Raw genomic sequence first — 12553 nt, forward strand, 5'->3', positions numbered from 1 at the left:
TACTAGAGGGAACTCTGGCGTTAGTGTCTACGGCGGCTGTAATCAGGGCGGTTCAGCCTGCATGGAAATTATGGAAGTACATGGATTTGCCTAAACTTCATCCTTCTGGCTTCAGAGTGCTTCGCGACTCTGTGAATTCATTTCCAAGAAAGTACTGTGTAAGAAACTATTAAGGAAACGTTATTAAAATTGCCCGACGGCCGGATTCAAACGCAGGACCTCTTGCACAGAAGCCCGATATTGAAACAATTACGCATTCCAAATTTAACAAAACATCCGCCAGCTTTCTAAGGCCCAAGGCGAATAGCTCTCAAGCATGGAGGAATATTTTCCTTCCTCCATGCTCTCAAGATACGGCCGCGCTACCGCGCACAGCCGCAACATGCGCAGTTGCAGCGGGAAAGAACGCCGTCCCCGACCCTCCCCCTCCTCCTGGCGTCTCGCGCTCGGGAGAAGACGGCGCGCTTCCTCTTCGTCCCTTTCGCGCGGGCGAGATTGAGCCGCCGATCGTCGGCTGCCCTCGCACGCCTTCACTCGCTCATGCAGCGTAGAGCGCGCGTTGACGGTGTTATCGCCCTTGGGCTTCGTGCGGAACCTCACGGCGACGCCGACATCCATGGCGATGTCGATGGCAGGAATGTGCTTGGAGTGTCCGTATAATTGTTATCGCAATAATATTGGAAAATATGGCTATGCAAGTGTCATGTTCCTTTCTCTTGTGTGCAGGTGCCCAGTCGTCGCTGCAGCCTCCTTGAGAGTGCTTTGGGCCAGTGCCCCTGCAGGCAACAGGTGAGAATTTGAATGTGTGCTGCCCAAAATGTGTTTTAGAGCACATTTTTTTTTGTGTAATAATGCATAACATGTACACAATCAAAAGCACAGGTGCATGTTCTACTCGAAATAAGTCTGCACCTTCCTGGTGCTGATACCCATTTTTTTCACATTACCCCTTTAAGCACGATGCACAAGAATACCCAAAAAATGTTTATTTTTCATCCAAATGGGCAAAATTCACTGACCAAGGATATTAACTGAATAAGAAATATTTCACACATCCTTTTTCAGTAATAAGCAGTGAGCAAAACCAGCAAGAACACTGAAAGTAAACACCTCAAGATACGTATGACCTTATGTAGAATTTGTACAGACCCTTCTTGTTGGATGTGAAACAGAGGTGCACATTGTATTTGCACTGCATTAACTGTGCTTTAGAAAAAAAAAGCTTTATGCACCAAACCTTTTTTGTGTGCTCTATTCCTGTTTTAATCCAACAAACGGTGCTTGCTGCCTGCTATTCAGTGTCGACTGAAGACGTTTAGCCGGAAACTTCATTCTCGAAACTGAATGGCTGATATTTGAAGTAGTAAGTTAGCGCAAATAAAACCACGGAAACAACAAAGACGGACTTCCCGCTTTCGAGAAGCGCTTGTCCTTGTCCGCCTTTCTTGTTTCCGTGGTTTTATTCGCGCTAACCTACTACTTCAAGTATGGACGACCAACTAGCCCAACAGTCAACTCTTCTGAATGGCTGAGTGCGCTGCCAAGTTTTGACGAAAGGTTGGTGAAAGACAGACGAGACAGGGTGACGCGGGAACTGACAACTGGTTTGTTTTTCTTCCGGCATGTGCCTTATATTCGCAGAAATTAAACTGTCTTAAAGTCGACTGTCGTTACGACGGACCCTGAAATCCAACGAGAAACCTCCGTTTTATACGATATCCGTAATATCCGAGACGCATCACTTCCGAAACTTTCGTCGCGATGTCTAACTTTATTGCAAAGAGAGTGACGAATGTTCGAAATAACAAAAAAGTCACAATTTCGCCCTAAAGGTGAAGCATCGATTGCGATAGCATATTAAAGGGCCCCTGAAACGGTTCGGACAAATTTTGTAGGCGCGTAGGGTACAGCTTAAGTAGAACATTCGCACCACAATTTAAGTGAAGCGTTACGTATTAATGGAGCTGCAAGCGATTAGAAGTTACCCTCCTCCCTAGCTATGCTTTTCCTCCTCAACTCGCTCGCCGAGCGAGAGGCGCTAAGCTCCGCCTTCACTGGTTCAGCGTCACGATGCGACGTCACATCGCTCACTTCCGGTTGTTTAGGAGCACGCCCCCTCCCACGCGAGACCTCTCCGCTAGCCGCTTGGCCGTCGACCGAGAGCTATCGAAGCAGCGTGCGTTGCGAGCATTCTGTCGTAGCGCCGAACGTGTCCGGTACTCCGCTAAAAACAGGCAAGGTGGTCATTTCGGCAAATGACTGGAGGCATAAACTCAAACTGATGAAGGAACTTTAGCGTAGACGTACGTGAGCAGCCTGATCGGTCTGCACGGTCCAGACACTTGTTGGCGCAGCGCTTAATCAGTCAAACAAAGCGCTAATATTACTCTAACCAAGTGTAAAGCATTTTAAACATTTTTAAATCAACGTGTTGATGATTACACTCCTGCGAAAAATACACACCAGCAGCAAAGAATACACTTCGTTGCTGCTACTGTGTATCCTTGAGCTCTGTGCCACCAGGTGGCTGCACCGTGCAGACCGTTCACATTTGCCCTTCTGCTCATCTCGTGGCTCATCCCGGCACAGTCAAGCGGCCAGACCCTGTCGCCTTGCGCTTGCGTTTGCCCTAATACTGGACTCGCGGTTTGCAGGTCGCTAGGTTTGCAGTCCACAAGGCAACAAAGTCGAATCATAGTGCTCGCGAAAAGACTGAGACCGACTCTGACCGCGGAGCTCTCGTCAAAATGGAGTACGTTGTAACACAAGCAGACGACACTTGCTGTGTGCCGGAAGTGCTGAAGTGTACTAAAAAACTATTCTTGTGTATTCTCTTTTTAAACTTATTTTCTTTTTACAAAAACAAAGTAACTAACATTCCAACTATTGCGAGCATCATTTGTTCACCATAAAGTTGGAAAAATTATCGACCACGCGCCCTGGTCAGCCAATCAGATAGCTCGCCCATGTGACGTAATATGGGTTATTTGCATCATATGGGTAGGGGCGGCTTAAAATTCCGCCGAGCAGTGCGCTGCGATCGGCAGCGATGGATATTTTTAAAACCTTATAATAAATACACGCTTTACGCAGAGCACTTAGATGCATCAATTAATGATCAGAAGAACCTACTCTAACGACTCAGTACGTTTGTATAAAATCGCCAAAATCGTTTCAGGGTCCCTTTAAGCAAGATAAGCGCGGCAGCAGCATTCAGCGAATTGACCTTGATGCTATCTCGCTTGAACGCGAACTAAACGTTGAAAGCACAGCACATCAGAAGCTGCCGGCACTGGGCGCACTTTGTCCACATCGCAGATCGCTTTCAAGATACGGTGCCCGCGCGGGCGCGCACCTTGTTCTCATCGCAGATCGCTTCGTGATACGGAGCCCGCGGGCGCGCACTTTGTTCGCTTCGCAGATCGCTTTCAAGATACGGAGCCCGCGTGGGCGCACATTTTGTTGGCATCGCAGGTCGCTTTCGAGATACGGATCTCGCGGGGGCGCTCACTTTTTCGCATCGCAGGTCTCTTTCGAGATACGGAGCCCGCGCGGGCGCTCACATTGTTGGCATCGCAGGTCTCTCGAGATACGGAGCCTGCGTGGGCGCGAGCTTTGTTCGCATCGCAGGTCTATTTCTAAATATGGATCCCGCTAGGGCGCTCACTTTGTTTGCATCGCAGGTCTCATTCGAGTTATAGAGCCCGCGCGGGTGCTCACTTTCACATAGCTCTCGAGATACGGAGCCCGCGCGAGCGCGCACTTTGTTCGCATGGCAGATCGCCTTCGAGATACGGAGCCCGCGCGGGCGCACACTTTGTTAGCATCGCAGATTGCTTTCCAGATACAGAGCCCGCGTGGACGCGCACTTTGTTGGCATCGCATATCACTTTCGAGATACGGAGCCCGCGTGGGCGCGAAGTTTTTTCGCATCGCAGATCGCTTCGAGATACGGAGCCCGCGCGGGCGCGAACTTTGTTTGCATCGCAGATCGCTTCGAGATACGGAGCCCGCGTGGGCGCGCACTTTGTTCGCATCGCAGATCGCTTTCGAGATACGGAGCCCGCGCAGGCGCGCACTTTGTTGGCATCGCAGATCACTTTCGAGATACGGGGCCCGCGCGGGCGCGCACTTCGTTCGCATCGTAGATTGCTCCAAGATACGGAGCCCGCGTGGGCGCGCACTTTGTTCGCATCGCAGATCGCTTTCCAGATACGGAGCCCGCGCGGGCGCTCACTTTGTTCGCATCGCAGGTCTCTTTCGAGATACGGAGCCCGCGTGGGCGCGCACTTTGTTCGCATGGCAGATCGCTTCGAGATACGGAGCCCGCGCGGGCGCGAACTTTGTTTGCATCGCAGATCGCTTCGAGATACGGAGCCCGCGTGGGCGCGCACTTTGTTCGCATCGCAGATCGCTTCGAGATACGGAGCCCGCGCGGGCGCGAACTTTGTTTGCATCGCAGATCGCTTCGAGATACGGAGCCCGCGTGGGCGCGCACTTTGTTCGCATCGCAGATCGCTTCGAGATACGGAGCCCGCGCGGGCGCGAACTTTGTTTGCATCGCAGATCGCTTCGAGATACGGAGCCCGCGTGGGCGCGCACTTTGTTCGCATGGCAGATCGCCTTCGAGATACGGAGCCCGCGCGGGCGCACACTTTGTTAGCATCGCAGATTGCTTTCCAGATACAGAGCCCGCGCGGGCGCGAACTTTGTTTGCATCGCAGATCGCTTCGAGATACGGAGCCCGCGTGGGCGCGCACTTTGTTCGCATCGCAGATCGCTTTCGAGATACGGAGCCCGCGCAGGCGCGCACTTTGTTGGCATCGCAGATCACTTTCGAGATACGGGGCCCGCGCGGGCGCGCACTTCGTTCGCATCGTAGATTGCTCCAAGATACGGAGCCCGCGTGGGCGCGCACTTTGTTCGCATCGCAGATCGCTTTCCAGATACGGAGCCCGCGCGGGCGCTCACTTTGTTCGCATCGCAGGTCTCTTTCGAGATACGGAGCCCGCGTGGGCGCGCACTTTGTTCGCATGGCAGATCGCTGTCAAGATACGGAGCCCGTGGGCGCGCACTTTGTTGGCATCGCAGGTCGCTTTCGCGATACGGATCCCGCGCGGGCGCGCACTTTGTTCGAAACGCTGGTCTCTTTCGAGGTACGGAGCCCGCGTGGGCGCTCACTTTGTTCGCATCGCAGGTCTCTTTCGAGATACGGAGCCCGCGCGGGCGCTCACTTTGTTCACATGGCAGATCGCTTTCGAGATACGCAGCCCGCGTGGGCGCGCACTTTGTTGGCATCGCAGATTGCTTTCAAGATACGGAGCCCGCGTGGGTGCGCACTTTGTTCGCATCGCAGATCGCTTTCCAGATACGGAGCCCGTGCGGGCGCGCACTTTGTTCGCATCGTAGGTTGCTTTCGAGGTACGGAGCCCGCGTGGGCGCGCACTTTGTTGGCATCGCAGGTCGCTTTCGCGATACGGATCCCGCGCGGGCGCTCACTTTGTTCGCATCGCAGGTCTCTTTCGAGATACGGAGCCCGCGTGGGCGCGCACTTTGTTGGCATCGCGGGTCGCTTTCGAAATACGCATCCCGCGTGAGCGCTCACTTTTTCGCATCGCAGGTCTCTTTCGAGATACGGAGCCCGCGCGGGCGCTCACATTGTTGGCATCGCAGGTCTCTCGAGATACGGAGCCTGCGTGGGCGCGAGCTTTGTTCGCATCGCAGGTCTATTTCTAAATATGGATCCTGCTAGGGCGCTCACTTTGTTTGCATCGCAGGTCTCATTCGAGTTATGGAGCCCGCGCGGGTGCTCACTTTCACATAGCTCTCGAGATACGGAGCCCGCGCGAGCGCGCACTTTGTTCGCATGGCAGATCGCCTTCGAGGTACGCAGCCCAACACGGGCGAGCACTTTGTTCGCATTTCAGATCGCTTTCAAGATACGGAGCCCGCATGGGCGCGCACTTTGTTCGCATCGGAGATCGCTTTCCAGATACGGAGCCCGCGCGGGCGCGCACTTTGTTTGCATCGCAGATCGCTTCGAGATACGGAGCCCGCGCGGGCGCGCCCTTTGTTCGCATCGCAGATCGCGTCGAGATAGGGAGCCCGCGTAGGTGCGCACTTTGTTGGCATCGCAGGTCTCTTTCGAGATACGGAGCCCGCGCGGGCGCTCACTTTGTTCGCATCGCAGGTCTCTTTCGAGATACGGAGCTCGCGTGGGCGCGCACTTTGTTGGCATCGCAGGTCGCTTTCGAGATACGGATCCCGCGCGGGCGCTCACTTTGTTCGCATCGCAGGTCTCTTTCGAGATACGGAGTCCGCGCGGGCGCCCACTTTCACATAGCTCTCGAGATACGGAGCCTGCGCGGGCGCGCACTTTGTTGGCATCGCAGGTCGCTTTCGAGATACGGATCCCGCGCGGGCGCTCACTTTGTTCGCATCGCAGGTCTCTTTCGAGATACGGAGTCCGCGCGGGCGCCCACTTTCACATAGATCTCGAGATACGGAGCCTGCGCGGGCGCGCACTTTGTTGGAATCGCAGATTGCTTTCGAGATACGGAGCCCGCGTGGGCGCGCACTTTGTTGGCATCGCAGGTCGCTTTCGCGATACGGATCTCGCCCGGGCGCTCACTTCGTTCGCATCGCAAGTCTCTTTCGAGATACGCATCCCGCGTGAGCGCTCACTTTGTTGGCATCACAGATCACTTTCGAGGTACGCAGCCCAACACGGGCGAGCACTTTGTTCGCATCGCAGATCGCTTTCCAGATACGGAGCCCGCGCGGGCGCGCACTTTGCGTCGCAGATCGCTTCGAGATACGGAGCCCGCGCGGGCGCGCCCTTTGTTCGCATCGCAGATCGCGTCGAGATAGGGAGCCCGCGTAGGTGCGCACTTTGTTGGCATCGCAGGTCTCATTCGAGATACGGAGCCCGCGCGGGCGCTCACTTTGTTCGCATCGCAGGTCTCTTTCGAGATACGGAGCTCGCGCGGGCGCCCACTTTGTTCGCATCGCAGGTCTCTTTCGAGATACGGAGCCCGCGTGGGCGCTCACTTTGTTCGCATCGCAGGTCTCTTTCGAGATACGGAGCCCGCGCGGGCGCGCCCTTTGTTCGCATCGCAGATCGCGTCGAGATAGGGAGCCCGCGTAGGTGCGCACTTTGTTGGCATCGCAGGTCTCTTTCGAGATACGGAGCCCGCGCGGGCGCTCACTTTGTTCGCATCGCAGGTCTCTTTCGAGATACGGAGCTCGCGCGGGCGCCCACTTTGTTCGCATCGCAGGTCTCTTTCGAGATACGGAGCTCGCGCGGGCGCCCACTTTGTTCGCATCGCAGGTCTCTTTCGAGATACGGAGCCCGCGTGGGCGCTCACTTTGTTCGCATCGCAGGTCTCTTTCGAGATACGGAGCCCGCGCGGGCGCCCACTTTGTTCGCATCGCAGGTCTCTTTCGAGATACGGAGCCCGCGTGGGCGCTCACTTTGTTCGCATCGCAGGTCTCTTTCGAGATACGGAGCCCGCGTGGGCGCCCACTTTGTTCGCATCGCAGGTCTCTTTCGAGATACGGAGCCCGCGTGGGCGCTCACTTTGTTCGCATCGCAGGTCTCTTTCGAGATACGGAGCCCGCGCGGGCGCGCCCTTTGTTCGCATCGCAGATCGCGTCGAGATAGGGAGCCCGCGTAGGTGCGCACTTTGTTGGCATCGCAGGTCTCTTTCGAGATACGGAGCCCGCGCGGGCGCTCACTTTGTTCGCATCGCAGGTCTCTTTCGAGATACGGAGCTCGCGCGGGCGCCCACTTTGTTCGCATCGCAGGTCTCTTTCGAGATACGGAGCCCGCGTGGGCGCTCACTTTGTTCGCATCGCAGGTCTCTTTCGAGATACGGAGCCCGCGTGGGCGCTCACTTTGTTCGCATCGCAGGTCTCTTTCGAGATACGGAGCCCGCGTGGGCGCTCACTTTGTTCGCATCGCAGGTCTCTTTCGAGATACGGAGCCCGCGTGGGCGCTCACTTTGTTCGCATCGCAGGTCTCTTTCGAGATACGGAGCCCGCGTGGGCGCTCACTTTGTTCGCATCGCAGGTCTCTTTCGAGATACGGAGCCCGCGTGGGCGCTCACTTTGTTCGCATCGCAGGTCTCTTTCGAGATACGCATCCCGCGTGAGCGCTCACTTTGTTGGCATCGCGGGTCGCTTTCGAGATACGGATCCCGCGCGGGCGCTCACTTTGTTCGCATCGCAGATCGCTTTCGAGATACGGAGCCCGCGTGGGCGCTCACTTTGTTCGCATCGCAGGTCTCTTTCGAGATACGGAGCCCGCGTGGGTGCGCACTTTGTTGGCATCGCGGGTCGCTTTCGAGATACGGAGCCCGCGCGGGCGCGCCCTTTGTTCGCATCGCAGATCGCGTCGAGATAGGGAGCCCGCGTAGGTGCGCACTTTGTTGGCATCGCAGGTCTCTTTCGAGATACGGAGCCCGCGCGGGCGCTCACTTTGTTCGCATCGCAGGTCTCTTTCGAGATACGGAGCTCGCGCGGGCGCCCACTTTGTTCGCATCGCAGGTCTCTTTCGAGATACGGAGCTCGCGCGGGCGCCCACTTTGTTCGCATCGCAGGTCTCTTTCGAGATACGGAGCCCGCGTGGGCGCTCACTTTGTTCGCATCGCAGGTCTCTTTCGAGATACGGAGCCCGCGTGGGCGCTCACTTTGTTCGCATCGCAGGTCTCTTTCGAGATACGGAGCCCGCGCGGGCGCTCACTTTCACGTAGCTCTCGAGATACGGAGTCCGCGCGGGCGCGCACTTGTTCGCATGGCAGGTCTCTTTCGAGATACGGAGCCCGCGTGGGCGCTCACTTTGTTCGCATCGCAGGTCTCTTTCGAGATACGGAGCCCGCGTGGGCGCTCACTTTGTTCGCATCGCAGGTCTCTTTCGAGATACGGAGCCCGCGTGGGCGCTCACTTTGTTCGCATCGCAGGTCTCTTTCGAGATATGGAGCCCGCGCGGGCGCTCACTTTCACGTAGCTCTCGAGATACGGAGTCCGCGCGGGCGCGCACTTGTTCGCATGGCAGGTCTCTTTCGAGATACGGAGCCCGCGTGGGCGCTCACTTTGTTCGCATCGCAGGTCTCTTTCGAGATACGGAGCCCGCGTGGGCGCTCACTTTGTTCGCATCGCAGGTCTCTTTCGAGATACGGAGCCCGCGTGGGCGCTCACTTTGTTCGCATCGCAGGTCTCTTTCGAGATACGGAGCCCGCGTGGGCGCTCACTTTGTTCGCATCGCAGGTCTCTTTCGAGATACGGAGCCCGCGTGGGCGCTCACTTTGTTCGCATCGCAGGTCTCTTTCGAGATACGGAGCCCGCGTGGGCGCTCACTTTGTTCGCATCGCAGGTCTCTTTCGAGATACGGAGCCCGCGTGGGCGCTCACTTTGTTCGCATCGCAGGTCTCTTTCGAGATACGGAGCCCGCGTGGGCGCTCACTTTGTTCGCATCGCAGGTCTCTTTCGAGATACGCATCCCGCGTGAGCGCTCACTTTGTTGGCATCGCGGGTCGCTTTCGAGATACGGATCCCGCGCGGGCGCTCACTTTGTTCGCATCGCAGATCGCTTTCGAGATACGGAGCCCGCGTGGGCGCTCACTTTGTTCGCATCGCAGGTCTCTTTCGAGATACGGAGCCCGCGTGGGTGCGCACTTTGTTGGCATCGCGGGTCGCTTTCGAGATACGGATCCCGCGCGGGCGCTCACTTTGTTCGCATCGCAGATCGCTTTCGAGATACGGAGCCCGCGAGGGCGCTCACTTTGTTCGCATCGCAGGTCTCTTTCGAGATATGGAGCCCGCGCGGGCGCTCACTTTCACGTAGCTCTCGAGATACGGAGTCCGCGCGGGCGCGCACTTGTTCGCATGGCAGATCGCTTTCGAGATACGGAGCCCGCGCGGGCGAGCACTTTGTTCGCATCGCAGATTGCTTTCAAGATACGGAGCCCGCGAGGGCGCTCACTTTGTTCGCATCGCAGGTCTCTTTCGAGATATGGAGCCCGCGCGGGCGCTCACTTTCACGTAGCTCTCGAGATACGGAGTCCGCGCGGGCGCGCACTTTTCGCATGGCAGATCGCTTTCGAGATACGGAGCCCGCGCGGGCGAGCACTTTGTTCGCATCGCAGATCGCTTTCGAGATACGGAGCCCGCGAGGGCGCTCACTTTGTTCGCATCGCAGGTCTCTTTCGAGATATGGAGCCCGCGCGGGCGCTCACTTTCACGTAGCTCTCGAGATACGGAGTCCGCGCGGGCGCGCACTTGTTCGCATGGCAGATCGCTTTCGAGATACGGAGCCCGCGCGGGCGAGCACTTTGTTCGCATCGCAGATTGCTTTCAAGATACGGTGCCCGCGCGGCCGCACTTTTAACAACCAGCGGAGTAGAATGCACACCCCTTCTTCGCTCGCCTCGCCCTGTGCCTTGCGCGCGAAAGACGACGCGCTTCCGCCCCGCTCTCCTCCCTCCCTATGTAAGATATGGCACCGCGATCGTCGGCTGACCCTCGCAAGTCAGTTGCCAGCCTGTGCCGACACGGCAAAAGTTTGTTTTATACGCTGATTTTTACAAAAATTGCCGCTAATTTCTTCCGCCGTAGCCGATAGTCCGTTGTAGCGCGGTCCGTTAAAAGCGAACTTCGTGGCATTAATAAAATAGGTAGAACAAACTAAGGATGAAATGTAGTCCGTTATATCCGAAAGTCTATTGTACGCGGGTCCGTTTTAATGAGCGTAGTCAGTATTAGAGCACAGTTCTTAAGCACCTTTTCGTGTATTTAGCGTCAGCATCCTTCGGCAGCGTTTATCCATGTAACCGAGTGAACGAGCACAGCAAAAAATGAGAGCGAATGGGGAGTGCAGCGGGGGATGAAAGACAGCGATAGCAAAGGGAGTGTGAGGAGGAAAGGAGAGGGTATGGTGGATGCGTGAGAAGGAAAGGTTAGTGCTGTGCAAGACGGGCTCTGTGGCAACAACCACTACGAGGTGGCACCAAAGTAGTGTGCCGGCGTCTGTTGACCTATGGCATGCGGTGAGTGTGTCCACAGTTACCATGATCATCAGCCTGGCTACGCCCACTGCAGGGCAAAGGCCTTTGCCATACTTCTCCAACTACCCTGGTCATGTGCTAAGTGTGACCATGTATGTTGTCCCTGCAAACTTCCTAATCTCATCTGCCTACTGTTGCGTTCTCCAGGGTAGCGTACTCCACCGCTGCTGACTGTTGTTGCCATGCCTGGTTCTTCAACCTTGACCGGCGTTACTATTAGGTAGTGTTGCGTTCTTGGCAGGCTGCAGGCGTCTGGTAGACGATGGTGATCAGGCAGGGACGAGACAACTTCTAGTGCGAAACTTGCAGGGTTTATTCAATGGTTGGTGAAAGAGAAGTGAACGAAGTGAAGAAGTACATTGCGGAGCCACTTAAATAGGCCCGCTAAAGTTGTAGGCGGGATCTTGCTCACGTCACCGTCACATGACAGGCACTGAGTCTGGTTGTGGAAAGACTGCTGATCCCTGCCCTAGGTGATGTTCGCAAGTGCTTCTCTCCGCTGGCGGCTACATGTGCATAGGGGATCGTAGGCGGCTGAGCCCTTCTCCGAGGGGACGTTCGCACGTACTTCCCTCTGCTGGTGGCTACATGTGCGTTGGGGATCGTAGGCGGACTTGGTTTGCGGAAAGGATTTTTATGCACACACACAAAGAGGCCTGTGAACACTGCGGGCAGTGGTGTAGCCAGAAATTTCGTTCGGGGAAGGAGGGGGGGGGGGCTCACTTTTCAGCTTGGCCTCCTCCTTATAGAATTTTTGAGGGATCAAATACATTAAACATTAATAATAAATGCATTGCCATTGCCAAAGATGCTGCAAACGAATTTTTGAACGCTACGCACTGTTAATACAAGTAAAATATTGCTACATGCGTGTGGCCTATGTTTGTTTGAATGAGGCGCATGGGCGCCATCACTCCAGAAAAGAAGTGGAAGAACGAACTCGGCTTGAGCTGTGAGTATAACCAGTCAGTGCTGCAACCGTTGTTGTAAATATAACCTGTAAATAGATGCTCGTCTTACTGACTCGTTCTTCATGTGACAATATGTATTTTTTCGCAAAAGGATATACTTGTATGTCTAAAAAATTGTGCCCGAAATAACTGAAATCAATGCTTTCATGTTTTCAGTATATTTAATAAGTAAACCAAATATCACACGAACTTTAGAACTACATCAGTTTGAAATAAGCAAACCAGTGCATGCCACTGATATGAAAAATGTAAAGGCCATGAAATGAACAAGTTAAGGACAAATATTTTATCAAAACTTCGTTAGCCTCCCTGCCTATTATTTGCATCTCTCTCTCTCTGTCATTTAAGAACCTTGTTTACATTTTTCTGCATTGCAACAACGAGAGAAAAATGTCAATGACGCTGTCCTTTGTTAGAATGTATTGCGCAAGAGCAGCTGTAACCGGTCGTGTATTTTCAGTAATAGCTCCGAAATTATACTCGCAACAGGGAGCACATATAAAAAGAAGGAGTTCTGCA

General features: G+C 55.2%; 1 protein-coding gene across 5 annotated transcripts in view; it reads left to right on the forward strand.

The window, feature by feature from the left end:
• The window catches only part of LOC135920358 (rootletin-like), a 380210-nt gene that overhangs the window by 74046 nt on the left and 293611 nt on the right, over positions 1–12553 (forward strand). For all 5 annotated transcript variants that reach the window (XM_065454609.2, XM_065454610.2, XM_065454613.2 and 2 more), the window contains one exon: positions 727–789. In XM_065454609.2, the coding sequence (XP_065310681.1) occupies positions 727–789 (63 nt within the window). The remainder of the gene's footprint in view (positions 1–726; positions 790–12553) is intronic.

Source organism: Dermacentor albipictus, chromosome 1, assembly GCF_038994185.2.
Source record: "Dermacentor albipictus isolate Rhodes 1998 colony chromosome 1, USDA_Dalb.pri_finalv2, whole genome shotgun sequence".
Classification (NCBI taxonomy): Eukaryota; Metazoa; Arthropoda; class Arachnida; order Ixodida; family Ixodidae; genus Dermacentor; species Dermacentor albipictus.